General features: G+C 42.4%; 4 protein-coding genes across 7 annotated transcripts in view; all 4 read right to left on the bottom strand.

The window, feature by feature from the left end:
* Positions 1-15,794, bottom strand: part of LOC134210561 (cancer-related nucleoside-triphosphatase homolog) — a 30,162-nt gene extending 14,368 nt beyond the window's left edge. Inside the window, exon 1 of one of the 3 annotated variants that reach the window (XM_062686623.1) lies at positions 15,655-15,794. Coding sequence is in view for 1 of the 3 variants with exons in the window: in XM_062686622.1 (XP_062542606.1) it covers positions 555-557 (3 nt within the window). In the remaining 2 variants the exon portion in view is untranslated. Of the gene's footprint in view, positions 1-554; positions 578-1,305; positions 1,329-15,654 lie in introns of those variants that run through there. The other 2 variants (XM_062686624.1, XM_062686622.1) reach the window with 2 other exon arrangements.
* LOC134209116 (uncharacterized) lies at positions 2,000-2,907 on the bottom strand. Its single transcript, XM_062685096.1, has one exon. It carries the CDS (start codon positions 2,753-2,755, stop codon positions 2,000-2,002), a length of 756 nt encoding a protein of 251 aa, XP_062541080.1. The 5' UTR covers positions 2,756-2,907.
* Positions 4,384-6,045, bottom strand: LOC134209117 (uncharacterized). Its single transcript, XM_062685097.1, has 2 exons — positions 5,295-6,045; positions 4,384-5,150 (listed from the first exon to the last, which is right to left on the bottom strand). Exons 1-2 carry the CDS (start codon positions 6,043-6,045, stop codon positions 4,384-4,386), a joined length of 1,518 nt encoding a protein of 505 aa, XP_062541081.1.
* Positions 13,653-15,796, bottom strand: LOC134210560 (histone chaperone asf1). Of its 2 annotated transcripts, none has more exons than XM_062686619.1 (2): positions 15,655-15,796; positions 13,653-14,763 (listed from the first exon to the last, which is right to left on the bottom strand). In XM_062686619.1, exon 2 carries the CDS (start codon positions 14,722-14,724, stop codon positions 14,062-14,064), a length of 663 nt encoding a protein of 220 aa, XP_062542603.1. In that variant the 5' UTR covers positions 14,725-14,763; positions 15,655-15,796; the 3' UTR covers positions 13,653-14,061. The 2 variants fall into 2 exon arrangements, with proteins under 2 accessions (XP_062542603.1, XP_062542604.1); XM_062686620.1 differs by having other exon boundaries at positions 13,653-14,783; positions 15,655-15,795.
* Positions 15,797-16,443: the final 647 nt, after the last annotated feature.

Consider the following 16,443-nt stretch of genomic DNA (forward strand, 5'->3'; position numbering starts at 1 on the left):
TTTTGCGATTGAGATGACCAAGTCGTCTATGCCAGGCGGCAGTGTTAGATGTAACGAGGGCTTGCTCTTCTTTTGCAATTACATTTCCTTCATCTTCACGTACCTCACACAAAGCCGTAAAGATGTGTAGATCAAAGAAATACACAAAAGCAGCAATAGTAACGGACTCTGGAGTGCTTGCATAATGCTCAAATCCAAAAAATTCGTCCATACAAACCACATCGTTGAAGAAATTGGCAACTGGTTAGACCAAGCAGCTGATAGCAGGGAGAAAATTCACATACAATGGGTACTAAGTCACGTTGGTATTCGTTGGAATGAAGCAGTTGATAAGCTAGCAGTGGAAGCCACAAACCAGCTCGGAAAAGTTAACATTACACGACTCGATAAGATTAGCAGAACGTAAAATCTGGAACTGTTCGAGCGATAGATACAAACAGATCTCTGAAACAAAAGGCAAACAACATTTTGAATTCGCAGAAGAACCGGGAAAACAAATATGGTGTAGCGTTACTACGAAAGAAAAAATCATCCTAAGTAGAATTCGTTCAAACCATTGTGTCCGCGCCTCGGAATCCTCTCCGACGGCTCTATGCCTACAACGACTGAACGGACTGATCCGGATTTAGGTCGAGGAGAGATAGAACACTTCACTGCGTACTGTTCAAACGATCGCGTGTATTCGGTGCAGAGGAACGGTAACTAACTGACTGGTCATCAAGATGTGTAATGCAGAGTGGCTATTTCGGGGTTTTCTATCCAGCTTTCCACGCTCGGTAATGGCGGCTTTTCGGTGTGTAAAAATCAATCGGTCACTGTACTGTTTGACACTAGCTGGAGGAAAACTCACTGGCGAAAAGGCCTTTTTTCCCTTCCCCTCATCCAGGAACGTCAATGAGCTTTCCTCCAGCTAGTGTCAAACAGTACAGTGACCGATTGATTTTTACACTGCGACAAGCCGCCATTACCGAGCGTGGAAAGCTGGATTGATTACTGGCTATTGTGTGTCGTGTGGGAATATCGTTTGAAGCTTGAGAATGGAGTGTAGGGTGCAAAGTGCGTTATGGACTTACAATTAATTGGGTGTAGTGTTTATTAATTTTCATACTCTATTGCGGTGAACGCAACATACCGGCCACCAATGAAAGGATTTCATTCGAATTCAACAGTTTACTTAAATCTAACAAGTTCAAATGCTTAAGATCTAAGGTTGGTAGCGGGATCGGTTTCACTGGCGTGGATGCCAGATACTTCGCCAATAGTGGAGGCGAAACGAGGGTCATCATCGATGGGGAGAAGGCATACCTTCACAATCGGTCGGTCAAATACAGCGCCGGTTGCAAGTCTGACCTTCACTACACGGACTAGTCCATCCGCGCCGGGATGTACTGCTGCAATGCGGCCCACGCTCCACCGGGGAAGATTGTCGTCTTTCAGGAGTACCAACTTGCCGACTAGAACGTTCGGCTGTCGGGAGAAATGGATTGGGCTCGGGTATGGATTGCAGAGCCGACCCAACAAGAAAGTGCCCTGGAGTGAGGACGTCCATGTCGCTAGGATCCTCCGAGACTGCAGTCAACGGCCGCGAATTGAGACAGCTTTCGATTTGGCAGAGAACAGTATGCATGGTCTCGCTTGGCAGTGCATCAAGACCCACAACTCTCCGGAAGTGGTGCTTCATGGATTTGACCGCGGCCTCCCAAAGGCCGCCGAAGGTAGGTGCGTTTGCGGGAATGAAGCTGAATTGAATAGCGGATTCAGCACAGAACGATGCCACTTTCTGATGATGTTGTTGATGGTTGAGCTGTGAGCAGAGTTCTCGTAGCTGCCTGTCCGCACCTTTGAAGTTGGTGGCGTTGTCACAGAACAAGGCGACTGGTTTGCCACGGCGCGCAACGAACCGTTTCAATGCAGCTATGAAGGCATTTGTGCTGAGGTTCCTGACAAGCTCAAGATGCACGGCCTTGGTGACCATGCAGACGAAAACAGAGACGTATACTCAAACCGGTGCAGCTCTTCGTACTGGGGACTTCAGCCAAACAGGGCCGCAAAAATCGACACCGGTGTTGAGAAATGCTCTAGCTGGAGTAACTCGAACCTTCGGAAGCTGGCCCATCAACTGATTTTCCGACTGGGGCCGGACTCGATAGCAGCGCAAGCAAGAGTTGACATGCCTCCGTGCCAGGTTACGGAGGTGTAAAGGCCAGAATTGCTCACGAATGTGTGCTATCATCGCACGAGGACCAGCATGGAGGAGTTGTTTGTGCACCGAGTCGATGAGTAGTGACGTCAGTGGGTGTACTTCAGGTAGAAGTATCGGATGCTTGCGGGTGAACGAGAACGAGGAGTGGTTCAGCCGGCCACCGACACGGAGTAGTCCATCGTGCATGAACGGATACAGAGTTTTCAGGGGTGATTTTCTTAGATCTGCTTCAGCTCCAGCCTGGACTATAGCGATTTCGTGGCTGAAGCAATCTTCTTGTACGACCTTCACGATGCCGATCAGCGCCTGTTGCAATTCATCTGCGGTGAGAAACGGTGTAACTTGTAGACCTGCTCCAGCGATCTTGGAACGACAATGCCGTACAAAACGGCGGCAATAAGCGGCGATGCGAATAAGTCTCGTCAGTGACGAGTAGCGACAGAACAGAGTGTGATCGGGTACCTTTACTGAACGTGCGACTGCTGCAAGCGTAGTTGGCTTTACTTCGAGGATTTCTGGAAGGAATTCTTGAGATTCCGGAATTGGAAACATGCTTGGCCATTCCGAAGCGTCGGACGATAGCCAAGGTGGGCCCTTCCACCAAAGGGCGACGTTGATGAGCTCGCAAGGATCAATGCCTCGCGAGATGAGATCTGCCGGATTTTCCAAACCGGCGACGTGATTCCAGGTGCCTCCTTCAGTCATTCGTTGAACTTCCGCGACTCGATTAGCCACGAACGTGTTGTAGTTTGCCGGTGGATTGTGCAACCAGTGTAGAGTGATGGAGGAGTCAGACCAAAAGTAGGCCTCAGGTGTCATGTTGAGACTGCACACTACGTTTTGGTACAACTGAGACAGGAGTACAGCAGAACTGAGCTCCAAGCGGGGAATCGACAGGGACATCTCAGAGACAACGATCCGCTTGGTGATTGGAAGATTCTTGGAGAACTCGTGAACTTTAAATCGGAATGTATCTGACTCAGGATGCCACAGAAGTCCGAGTGTGCTGACAGAGCCCTGGATGTCGTCCACTTCCACAATCGACCGTTTGTCCTGAAATTCATCCGGAATGTGGGACAGCACTTCACTAGAGTTGGAGGACCATTTCCTGAGCTCGAATCCTGCGGATCCAAGAATATTCTGCACTCCGGAGCATAACTGTATTGCACCCTCTACTGTGTCGGATCCGCTGAGGAAGTCGTCCACATAAAAGTCCTTGCCGATCTTCGATGGGATATCCCCATCATCCTTGGAGTGTTCGTAGGAGAGTTGCTGTAGGCATCGTGTTGCTAAATACGGCGCACTGGATGTGCCATACGTCACCGTAGTGAGCTCGTAGGGGCGAACGACGAAATCTGTCTCGCCTTTCCAAAATATCCGTTGAAGATGTCGATCGTCTGGGTGTACCCAGATCTGCCGGTACATTTTGGCGATATCGGCCACGAGAGCTATCTCGTTAATTCGGAACCTGACGGTCGGTCCGACCATGAGACAATCATTGAGCGAGATTCCCGTAGAAGACTTGCTGGACCCATCGAAAACCACCCTGCACTTGGTGGTGGTGCTGCCAGGTTTGAGCACAGCGTGGTGAGGAAGATAGAATAAGAATGGGTGGTGTCTTGCAACGGATCTACGGAAATCATATGGCCAAGATGGAGATACTCAGCCATGAAGCCGACATACTGAGCTTTCAGATCGGGATTTTTGATTAACCGACGTTGCATCCAACGGAGTCGACAAAGAGCGCCAGCTTTGGAGTCACCAAGATGACTAAAGATGCATTCCTTCTTGGGTAGGCGCACAATGAACCGACCTGATTCGTCATAGGTGGTGGTTTCTGTGAAGTATTGCTCACAAGCTGCTTCCTCCTTGGAAAGTCCCCGACTGGTGGGACAACTTTCAACTTCCCAGAATCGAGATAACTGTCTATCGAGCTCCTCCGTTGTGCACAGGAGTGCGACTGGTTTGATACACCGGGCTTGAACAGCGGTAGATACAGAACCACTAATTACCCAGCCAAGCACGGTACGCTGTAGAACTGGATGACTTGTTGGAGAACCGGTTCCAAACGGTAGTTGACCTTCTCGAAGAAGACTGAAGAAAAGTTGAGCTCCGATGACCATGTCGATCCTTTGTGGGATGGCAAAATCTGGATGTGCTAGGACTACCGAAGGGATGTTTCATTTCGAAACATCGAGTATCCTTCCTGGAAGATCGTTGGTAATCTTGGAGAGAATGCTGAATTCCAAAGTATTCGAGTAGGTGGAATCAACGGAACAGAATGTTGCGACGGTACATTGGTGACTATTCACAGTGGATCCACCCATTCCGGCGATAACTGCAACTCGCTTTTGCCGGTGTAGACCCAGAAGCTGAACGATTCTTTCGGTGATAAAATTTGACTCGGAGCCGGAATCCAGCAGGGTTCTAACAAATGTGGACTTTCCGGAAGGGCCATGGACCTTCACCACGGCAGTAGACAGCAGGACAGTTGAGTAGGTAGCTTTCGATGAGCTGGCGGCAGCTAACGCATTCGAAGTGGATGGCAGTTGGGTGGCGGACGAGGTGTTTGAGGCAAATGGAGTGGGAACAGATACCAGAGCCGGTATCACGGACTCGTCATCAGTCCGAATTGGTGGTTTTGCTTGGGGTTGGGTGGCACGACCGTTGGGGGAGGACGGGTGTAATAGAGTGTGGTGCTTCTCGTTGCACCTCCGGCAGGGTTTTGAGGAACACTCACGACTAAGGTGGTTGGACGACAGACAATTCCAGCAAAGCTTCTTCTTCCGCACTATATCTTGCTTTTGGTCAAGTTGCATCCGTTTGAACACCTCACAGTCGTAAATACGGTGGGGTTGATTGCACACAATGCAACTGGTGGATTTAGGTGGGAACGGTTTAGAAACGGATGCGGTGTGAGCCACAGAGAAACGAGGTTTGTCCCTGGCTGGGGAAGGAGTTACGCTTCCACTGTTCAGTGAAAGCAGGATCCGTGCTTGATCTTTCCAAAAGGTAATCAACTCGCTATACTTCGGGATTTCTTGTCTATCGTTGCTTGTCGACCTCTCTCATTCCCTCAACATGCTCTGACCTAAACGACTGCACACCATGTGCACTAGCAACAAGCTCCATTGCATGGTCGGCTCCCCCAACGACGTTAAAATCTTCACGTGGCGCTCGAAATGGTCGACAAGGGCTAGAATAGCAGCAGAAGATTCTTTTCTCACGGGCTCAAAATTAAAGAGCGAGCTGATATGATTTTTGATCAACAAGCGCTTGTTGTCGTAACGACTAACCAGAAGATCCCACGCAATCTTATAGTTGCCCCCGGTTATGCTCGTGGTATCCAGCAGACGCTTGACTGGATCCTTGAGCGCCGCCAACAAGTAGTGGAATTTGTCAACAGCTGCCAAATCCTTATTATTATGGATTAAACTACGATAGGCGTCGTAGAACGGAATCCAATTATCCATATCACCATCGAATGTGGGCAGATCTATCTTCGGTAGTCGAACGACAGAGGAAGAAACGTGAGAGGCTTGAATAGAAGGCGTACTATTCTGCTTATTCAACGTGAGGAAATCCCGGAGCTTGTAATACAAGTCCTCTATTTCACTGCGCTTCTTTACAAACGTTGCCTTCGTTTCGCCCTGCTCCTCCATAAGCAATTCCACTTCAATCGACACATTTACAAAACGATCGTATAATTGATCCAACCTCATTAATCTTGAGTCGATCTTACTCTGATCGACCTCGGCATCGTATTCCTTGACGAATGTTTCGATAGATTTGATGGCGTCCACAGTGACACTCATCAATTTCGAGCGTTCTCGAAGCGCCATTCTGCTTGCTCAGAACGCCACGAACTATCAAAACCACCACAACCCAAATCAATTCCGAAAACAAGATGCCGATCCACTCCACTAAGCCAAATTCCAAAAATGTTGCCTACTCTACTATGGATTACTCACCGTAGTCGCACCGACCCAATACCGACACACCCTGCTTACGATGGCACAGCTTCTGACGCCCAAACCTGGAAACGCGATGGCACAGGTTCTAACGAACAAACCTGGAAACGTGATGGCTAGGTTCTGACGCCCAAACCTAGAAACGAGCTGGCACAGGTTCTAACGAACAAACCTGGAAACGGTTGTTTCTAGTTTTAACGACAAACCAGAAAACGGATGCACTAATAGTGAGGGTTTTATCGCTTTACCCGTAAACGATTGCACGCACTAGCGCTTTTACACCACAAAATATCCTTTACGGACCACTGTGTACTGCGCTTTCTTTCTGGTTCAATTGTTCAATTGTCCAGTCCAGAGTCCATACAGTTCATCAAGTTCATCACACACATGGCAATCTGACAATGATCACACGCGACCCGGAATGCGACGAAATTCCAAATCTCCACCGACCAAATCACACCAAGTTCCCAGCACTGATCACTTATCGGAGAATTAATTGCCCCACAATGGGCAATCAATCGCACTGTTCCACTTCACTATGGTGGTATCGCACATGCGACGACAATTGCACTATCAAAGCGCGCTTGGTTCCTTCTCAAACGGAACGATTATCCGCTTCGAACGGACCAAAAAGATGTCCGCGCCTCGGAATCCTCTCCGACGGCTCTATGCCTACAACGACTGAACGGACTGATCCGGATTAAGGTCACTGGTCACTAGCTGAAACACTTCACTGGGGGATTTCGGTCGAGGAGAGATAGAACACTTCACTGCGTACTGTTCAAACGATCGCGTGTATTCGGTGCAGAGGAACGGTAACTAACTGACTGGTCATCAAGATGTGTAATGCAGAGTGGCTATTTCGGGGTTTTCTATTGATTACTGGCTATTGTGTGTCGTGTGGGAATATCGTTTGAAGCTTGAGAATGGAGTGTAGGGTGCAAAGTGCGTTATGGACTTACAATTAATTGGGTGTAGTGTTTATTAATTTTCATACTCTATTGCGGTGAACGCAACACATTGCACATTGGGCCACGTCGTAAAATTAGGAGGAAAAAATTATTTTCACCATAATAATAATATTTTAGGACCAAAGTGTCTTCAGCAAAGTCAAAGCTTATTATTTGAGCTTTATTTTGAAGTTTAGCAAAAGGGTTGTCCCACTACATTTTGAGATAAAATTTATGTATTTCTAATTTTAGCATTGTACGATGTTGTAGAAAGTTGTACCTTATTTAATTTTGAGGCACTTTGTTGAAGAAACCCATTGTTGTACGTTATTTGTATATTGTATCATTTGTTATGATAATTTCAAATAATAATGTTATGGTGACTAAAAAAAATCAATATTTGATTGTAATTTTTTGGTTTCAATTTTTATCGAAGTGACGTCTTCTACAAAGTTTTAGAGCATAAAAAAATGCACGTTTTGGTTACATAACCAAGTAAATTCATTGATGGATTGCAGAGATATCACTGTTTTTCTTGAAAAAATCCGTTGTTTTCAAATGCCTGTATTTTTGAATGGGGGAAAAAGGGGATCCATTTTTCCCTGGGTTGGACAGAGGAAGGGCTAAGTTGCTCTGCATATTTTGGTATTAGAATTTGAGGGAATTTGAGGTTTTTCCATCATTTGAAAAAATGGCTTTATGTACGAGGAAATCAAAATCATCAGTTCTAGAAGTGTTATAAAACCGAAAATTCCGCCCAATTCGTCAAAAACAAAATGTTTATAGTAATCATAGCTTCCTTATATATTTTCAGCGCATCTTCACTCAATATACCGATTGGTAGAATAACATGTTCAATAATATCAACGCTTATAAACGTGACAACTTCACTGTACAGACCGTAATCGTAGATTGTTTACATCACTTGTTCAATCGATTTTACTTTAAAATCGTTAGGGTGGTATGGAAAACAAGGTTTTCGAGTGTAGTTTTTATTTTACTTTTATCTATTATTAGGTGGTTCAAAAGTTCGATTTTTCTCACACCGATCACTCAATTCTGTCCCATGTTCTTAGTGTCCTCCGCGAATTTGAGCGAAATTGGATAACAACTGATTTAGCACTTTGAGCTGTTTCAGGTTTGCATGGGAATTAGTATGGGGAAGTGGATTTTTCATCCTACTGATTATGGCGCTACATACAGCGAAAAAAGAACCCACATGGCCAAAATCGCATGTTGATTAATCGTTCCAATAATTAGTTATCGGTTTTAATCCAGCTTGCGAATCTTTGGTTATGGTTATTGAACTTCTTCTTTTGTCAGTGCTATCTTTCGCGCCAAGAGCAGCAATGTTGCCTGTGAAGTAGTTTCGCGATAAGCTCCAAAGAACTACAACATAAATTAAAATCGATTACTAAATATTCGAACGATTATCCAAGTGATAATTCTTTAGGGCTCCTTTTGGCTATGTTGGTTCTGTTTTCGCCAGCGCCTAATTGGAAAGTGCCATAATCAGTATGATGAAAAGTACACTTTGCCCATACTAATTCCCAAGCAAATTTAAACGGCTCGTGCTAAATCAATTCGCGGAGGACACTCAGAACATGGGACAGAATTGAGTGATCGGTGTGGAGAAAAATAGAATTTTTGATCCACCCTAATATATATCTAGATAAAAATTAAATAAAAAATACACTAAAAAAAACCTAATTTTCCGTACCACCCTAAAAGTAAAATCGATTGAACGAGTGATGTAAACAACCTACACACTCAGTTTTTATTTATGCAGCTCAGCAAAAATCCGCACAGCCGTGCGCCAGCAAAATAATTAACTGATATTTCGGTAAAAATAGCGTTTGTTAGCTGATTTTCGGCAAATTATTAGCTGATTATCAGCAATTTTGACAGATATCTCGGCAAAAAACATGTTTGCTGGGGCACGGCTGTGCGATTCTCGGTAAAAGTTCAACATTTTGCTGAAATCCCGGTAAAAAAAATTAAGTGTGTACGATTACGGTCTGTTCAGTGAAGTTGTCACGTTGATAAGCGTTGATATTATTGAACATGTTATCCTACCAATCGGTATATTGAGTGAAGATGCGCTGGAAATATATAAGGAAGTTATGGTTACTATAAACATTTTGTTTTTGACGAATTGGGCGGAATTTTCGGTTTTATAACACTTCTAGAACTGATGATTTTGATTTCCTCGTACATAAAGCCATTTTTTCAAATGATGGAAAAACCTCAAATTCCCTCAAATTCCCCAATACCAAAATATGCAGAGCAATCCTTAGCCCTTCCTCTGTCTAACCCAGGGAAAAATGGATCCCCCTTTTCCCCATTCAAAATACAAGCATTTGAAAACAACGGATTTTTCAAGAAAACAGTGATATCTCTGCAATCCACCAATGAATTTACTTGGTTATGTAACCAAAACGTGCATTTTTTTATGCTCTAAAACTTTGTAGAAGACGTCAATTCGATAAAAATTAAAACTAAAAAGTTACAATCAAAATATTAATTTTTTAGGGTCACCCTAACATAATTATTTAAAATTATCATAACAAATGATACAAACGACGTACAAAAATGGTTTCTTCAGCAAAGTGCCTCAAAATTAAATAAGGAACAACTTTCTAGAACATCGTACAATGCTAAAATTAGAAATATAGAAGTTAAAAATTTTATCTCAAAATGTAGTGGGGCCACCCTATTGCAACAAACTTCAAAATAAAGCTTAAATAATAAGCTTTGACTTTGCTGAAGACACTTTGATCCTAAAAAATTATCATTATGGTGAAAATATTTTTTTCCTCCTAATTCCACGACGTGGCCCACTGTGCATTGTATGTACCACTGTGTGAAGTGGATTACAGTGAGGCCAATATACAATGCACTAGAATCATACAAACCAATGACACAAAATCTTCAAGGATGGAAAACAGGGAGAACTAAAAAGTATCACAGGGTTCATAAAGGAGACAAACACATAAATTTAAGAACAAAAATCTAGACAACGAAACAAAAGGAATACTGGTGTTATAAAGAGGCACAGAAAAAAACAACCAACGGTGAGATGGACCCTGAACCCTGGTCTTAACTAGGGATCCTATAATGAGAGATATGCAAATACTTTTCCAGACGATTTAGCAACGCTGTTAATTTTGTTAGCAAACGCTTCCAGCACTTGCCGCAGCGCAAAATGTTGAAGCTTGTATATGACTTTGCATTTGATAACAATTTGGAATATGTTTGTCTGTCCACTAACAGTGTTTAAATAAGCATTATCACTAGAATAAAAGTGCAATACAAATAGGCGAAACACGATATATTGCCGATTTGAAGAGTTATGTGTAGATTGTGATTTGCCCGCTTCTTTTTCTCACACTCACTCTCATTTCGGGTTGATCGATTTTTGTTACTGAAATTTACCCAAATATAACCCATTACTCGTTAGTCACATGTAAGCGTGTACACTAAATCGATTCCCGCCAAGATTTGACGTCTATTTGTTTTCAGATTGAGCACTCACACACAAATATTATACACGGAAAATCAAAGTTTTTTGAGTGTATTGAGTGTGAGAAAAAGATGACTGTGAGAAAAAAAATCTCGCAGAACTCTTATAAAGTGCAAAAAGCGCAATACATAAACTAGATTACTTTCACTCGCGAAAGTAAACAAATTGTTTACTCGATGAAACTTTTCTTAAAATCTATCTCAATACCTTTCAACCTCGTCTCAATCTGCAACAATAACAACGTTCATTTGGCTCACGTTTTGACAGTTCTCAATGCTCGATTGGCTTACAATGGCCCCTTTCGCATATCTCTCATTATAGGATCCCTAGTCTTATACTAATGACACACTGGTGGTACAAGTACCATGGTACAAGAATCTTGAAATGAGTACCATACCAATTATTGTCTTTATCAAAGATAGTCTTGGAATAATTTTCTTGTTCTCTTGTACCATGGTACAAGTACCACAGGTGTGTCTTTAGTATTAACCAAGCCTGAACCAAGCAATCGAGGAAAAGCAAAAAAAAAAATACCAGCGTGCTGATTAACAACATGATAAAATGCACACATTATGTAAAATAAAGTGTAAGAAGAACGTGGGTAGGGAACGTCCCCCTTTCGGATGCCCAATGATATTTTTAATTAAGCAAAACATATAATTCAATGACACAGACAAATCTCTCGTAGTCAAGTAATTAAAGCAAACAAGACAATAAGGCATTTTATGAGACAGATCGAAACAGCTGTTTTTCTCGTGTTCATCTACTTTGACAATCAGTGGGAGCCCGTTTGTTTGGTAATTTTGCGCTGAACATTCCGATGGGTCCCATCATCAATTCTGCCTGTTTTACTTTTCGTCTACCAGGGCTTTAGAACAAAGTTTTTCATATGATTCTTAAAACGTGTTGTTAGATTATTCATACCATTGCATTTTAAGCATGAAATGCTGAAGAAAACTCGAATGAAAAGTAAAACGTTACAAACATTATTTTGTGTTCGGACCTAACGGAATGTTCACGCAGAATCATACCAAAACAAAACATTAGAAGTAAATAATCGGGCCACCGCGAAACGTCTCATAAAATGCCTTATACAAAAAAAAACTGTAATAAATTCCGGGCGCTAAAAACAGAAGCAAATCTTTTTTTTTCAGTGTTTACATAAAACGTGTTTACGAGAGATAGAAATCAAAAACTGATGACGACAATCGATTGAAATTTCGATGCAAGCCAGTCCATAATTCGTCCTACGATTCTGAACTCAGAAATGTTTAATGTATAACAAACTTGCGACAATCTTTATCTGATAACTAAAATATCTTTTGTTTATTACCATGTAAACATAGTGTCTTATTGTTAGTTTATTGTTTAGTTTAGATTCGTCTGCCTTATAAAGGGTTAACAATATTATTTCGCAGCATACGTGGCCTGCAGTTGAAGAATGGTCTTACAATCAGTTCTACTGAGGGAATCAACGTCAATCGAGCGACAACGGCTCTCGAAGCTGGGTAATCAAAGAGGGTCTCTTTAAGGGCCGATGCCCACCTCCACGCAAGGTCGCAGCTAGGGATCCTACATTCAGAGTAGCAACCCTATAACCACACGGAGAAACACGTTTACTCATTAATGGGTACTTTTTCTTTGCTATCTCTGTCTCTCTGCTGAAAAATTTACCCATTTTGGGAGAATAAGTGGATCTACTCATTTAAATGAGTAAATCCACTTATTCTTCCAAAATGGGTGAATTTTTCAGCAGAGAGAAAGAGATAGCAGAGAAAAAGTACCCATTAATGAGTAAACGATTTTTACCGGGCAGAGACCGGCGGAGTGAAAAACTGCCGAAATGGCAACGTATGAAAATGCATGAAATCGTGAAAATAATACTGGCATCACTTGAACTTTTTACTTGCTTCTTAGGGTCTGTCTCATTTGGAGAATTAAACTTAAAAGTGACAGTTCACAAATTAAAAAATCACCCGGTCATAAGAATGGCTGGTGCTACCCAACAATTCCAATAAGACATCGATGGAAAATGATTTGATATCTGTCAAAAGTAATCTTGCTCTGCGAGCAGGGTTATTTGATAATTATTGAAATGTCACTTTTAAGTTTAATTTCAGATTAATTATCCAATTGAGACAGACCCTTATGGAAGCAAAAAGTAAACAAATCGAATTGGAACCGCTTTTGATGGTTCGATTGGAAACAAGATGGCGTCTTCGCCGATCTCTTATTCTAGTATTTATAATTCAGAGATATGCGAAAGCGGTTATCTTGAGCCAATCGAGCATTGAGAGCTGTCAGAATCTGAGCCAAATGAACATTGTTTTTGTTGCGGATTGAAAGGTATTGCGATTAAAAGATTTTACGAAAAGTTTTGTCAAATAAACAATTTGTTTTACATTGGCAAGTTGAAGTAGTCTAGTTTATGCATGGTACTTTGTTCATTTGTATTGCACTTTTATTTTAGTGATAATGCACTGTTGGACGTTAGATAACGAAATCTGAAAATGCCATTATACGCAAAGTCATGTTCGAGCTTCTACACTTTGCGCCACGCGGCAAGTGCTGGCGGCGTTTGTTTACGAAAGTAACAGCGTTGCTAAATCGTCTGGAAAAGTATTCGCACATCTGGATCGCAGCATCAAATCAATGAGTATTTTCATTGGCATCAAATGTAGTCGTGCACATGTATACGTGTGCATTACTCCATTTAATGCTGGGTACCTTGCACGCAGCTTAAAAAACCGCTACGTGGACATTAGCCCTAAGGTGCGCAAAACGAACGCTGTATTGATTTGATGCGTTCCTCGCCGATATTATTAAACGGACTCCGAACTGCAAAGCAGTAGGTATTCTAATGTGGATCGTACTAGAGAACAATAGAGCGATTTCATTTCGTTGTTCCAACTTTATATGATTACAAGCAATATTTGAACAAAAGTGGGATTCAGCTTTTTCCATCCGCCTGTGTCAGCCTATTGAAGTCATCAAAATAAATGGCATTGTCAATGGAAAATTAATTACTTTTATTACTCTAACTGCCACTACGCCTTGCCATTATTATTTACAGATTCTTATTAGCTATCTTTACGATGTACGTACGCATGAGTGTCTATAATTTATTAGCATTATTAAAAATCATGTTTTGATGAGCTTCGAGCTAAGAAAAAAAAGACTACTTTATCAGAGCGTTGCAAGACTTTGTTTTAAGGAAAAGAATGGGAAAGGCATACATATTCAGAAAAAGTTTCACGGAACTAGTCTCATCACTTTAACAAATACAATGCTTCACGGGTCTAGTAATCTATCGAACTGCAAAACAACAGCAGCTTACAATATTATGCAAATAATAGAAACACACTGAGGACAAGAAGAAAACTAAGAAACGTTCATCCGGTGAATGTGAAGGCCTCAACATTCCATCGCCAGCGAGTTGGAATTTTCATTGAACTCCCGTGGCAGAGTCATACTGCTCTCGCCTTGCGTCACCTCGGACATCATCTCGGCAACTGTGGTGGCGGTGGTTACTGCTTCTTCGGTTCCATTGTCCATGTTCATACCGGCTTCGTCCTCCATGCCGCTGGCCGTTCCACTGCCGTTGGCCGGCGTGTCGTCCCAGTTGATTTTGAACCTTGTCACTCGGGGCTTGGAGGCGAGGATATTTCTGGTCATCTGATGGAAGAGGGGCTTCGCGGGAGGGTTTTCCCGAAGTTCCTGGTCGGAGTATTCGTTGTTGATGAAGTACCCCACACGCACAAATTCCTGACCCCGGTAGGAGCATGTGAGTAATACCACCGTCACTCCGACGGCATCCTGTTCGGGGATTCGGGCAACGTTCGGTGGGTCTGCTTGGAACACAAAGATGTGTCGTCCTTCGGGTACCGGTCCAACGTAGATGGTGTCCAGAACCTGGTCGAAATCCTCGGATTCAGCTGATCCAACGTAGATCATTTTCCACTCAAGGTCCTCCTTTAGCTCCTCAATGCATTCGAATGTGAGCTCAAACTGGAACGGGTTCAGAAAGCTGCTCGGATTGTCTAGCACGACAACGTTGGTAATGTGCACTTTGGCCATGTCTGTATGGGCAGTTGCTCTGTGGTAAGAGCGTTTTGTCTACATATAGAACAAAGAGGCTATGAGTAGAACGAATTTTGCATTTTGATTAAATTCGATACGAATTGCTATTGCTACGTTTTTCGTGTAAAAAGTACATAAAAGTACATCTAAATATGTAAAAGGCTGGACCTTTACCTTTACCATCGCAAAAATCATTAATTTCCATTACTTGAACACTATAGTAGAGTATCTTGATATTTTTTTTTTCAAATGTTAAACTTAATTCACCGAGTGGTGATACTGCCTTTCTCGCATTTAGCCAAGACACCAACCTTATATGGCGCTTATATAGTTCCATTCCATTTTCTTAATAACTTTTAAACGCAATGGTCGATTATTATCAAATTCAATAGTGATCAACAAGGCTTTGTCCTCTGTCGAATGCAACTTGTAGCGAGAAAATCGGTTAAGAATTACTATATGAAAAAGTGGCTAATGTTTTTCGGTTTTTGTGTGCACACACACACACATACACACGGACAGACAGACATTTTTTCAGTTCGACGAGCTGAGTCGATTGGTATATAACATCATGGGTCTCCGAGACTTCTATAAAAAGTTCGATTTTGGAGTGAAATGATAGCCTTTCGGTACAACTTTGTTGTACGAGAAAGGCAAAAATGCTCGGTATATACTACAAGCGCTGACTTTTGCTACTTTTTATTCATACGACCCATTGAATGTTTTTCATTTTTTTTACTGTGATCTATTTAACCCCGTTGTCCCCATTAAACTAGTGCCGGAGCGCTCGAATTTTCAAAATATTAAGTTTGAAATAATTATTCACGTTATTTCTTGAAAATGGGCAAACAGTGACGCAAAACAGAGCAATGTGCTAATTTTCACACATTTTTAGCAATTTCACCAGAAACTTAAAACAGGACTAACCTTTTTTTCCGGGAGTAACTTCCACACCGGGTCAAACCGAAAGCCGCAGCTATATTTTCAAACCTCCACCGGGGCACGATGTACAGCCTTGTTATTAATTGGAATATCGCAAAACTTTGACGATTTTTGCAATAGTTTCACAATTTTTAGGCGTTTTTTGCACTACTAATCAAAAAACGAATCGCAAATTCAGCATTCGAAGTGCACAGCTGTCAAAACGACGAAAACAACACAGATAAACGCTCGCATTTTCCCGCGGAGTTGAATCGACAGCTGTGGGTCGCAATGGTGTGGATTAGCAGTTGAATGCAATATTGTACACAAGTTTGAAAGTGATCCATAAAAGGGAAATAAATATTTACCGTGGATCCCCGGTAATTTGAAAGTTTTTAATTTGAGCCCCGTTTGCCTCAACAAAAGATATTTTGGTTATTGTACGTTTACTTGCTAGGTGGACACTGTCGTTTAGAGTAGCTGTTCCACCAAGTGTTCGTTAAAGTAGTCGCTAGAGTATTATCAATTCGGTGCAAAACCGAATTATAGCCGCTAACAAAGTTGGATTTTTCTCACAATCCATATCCAGCTTTCCACGCTCGGTAATGGCGGCTTGTCGCAGTGTAAAAATCAATCGGTCACTGTACTGTTTGACACTAGCTGGAGGAAAGCTCATTGACGTTCCTGGATGAGGGGAAGGGAAAAAAGGCCTTTTCGCCAGTGAGTTTTCCTCCAGCTAGTTGTTACAAACTCCTTTGACGTCCGTACGCCTGCGGAGTGGACGTCCTTACGTCC

The sequence above is a fragment of the Armigeres subalbatus genome, chromosome 2, assembly GCF_024139115.2.
Source record: "Armigeres subalbatus isolate Guangzhou_Male chromosome 2, GZ_Asu_2, whole genome shotgun sequence".
Classification (NCBI taxonomy): Eukaryota; Metazoa; Arthropoda; class Insecta; order Diptera; family Culicidae; genus Armigeres; species Armigeres subalbatus.

Bases quoted from the DNA above. Each gene is read 5' to 3' on its own strand.
- LOC134209117 (XM_062685097.1), bottom strand. From the start codon at position 6,045: ATGGCGCTTCGAGAACGCTCGAAATTGATGAGTGTCACTGTGGACGCC. The intron at 5,151-5,294 runs GTCAGAGCATGT...CTCCTTCCCCAG, and splicing joins CATGGTGTGCAGTCGTTTAG to CCAGGGACAAACCTCGTTTC.
- LOC134210560 (XM_062686619.1), bottom strand. From the start codon at position 14,724: ATGGCCAAAGTGCACATTACCAACGTTGTCGTGCTAGACAATCCGAGC.
- LOC134209116 (XM_062685096.1), bottom strand. From the start codon at position 2,755: ATGTTTCCAATTCCGGAATCTCAAGAATTCCTTCCAGAAATCCTCGAA.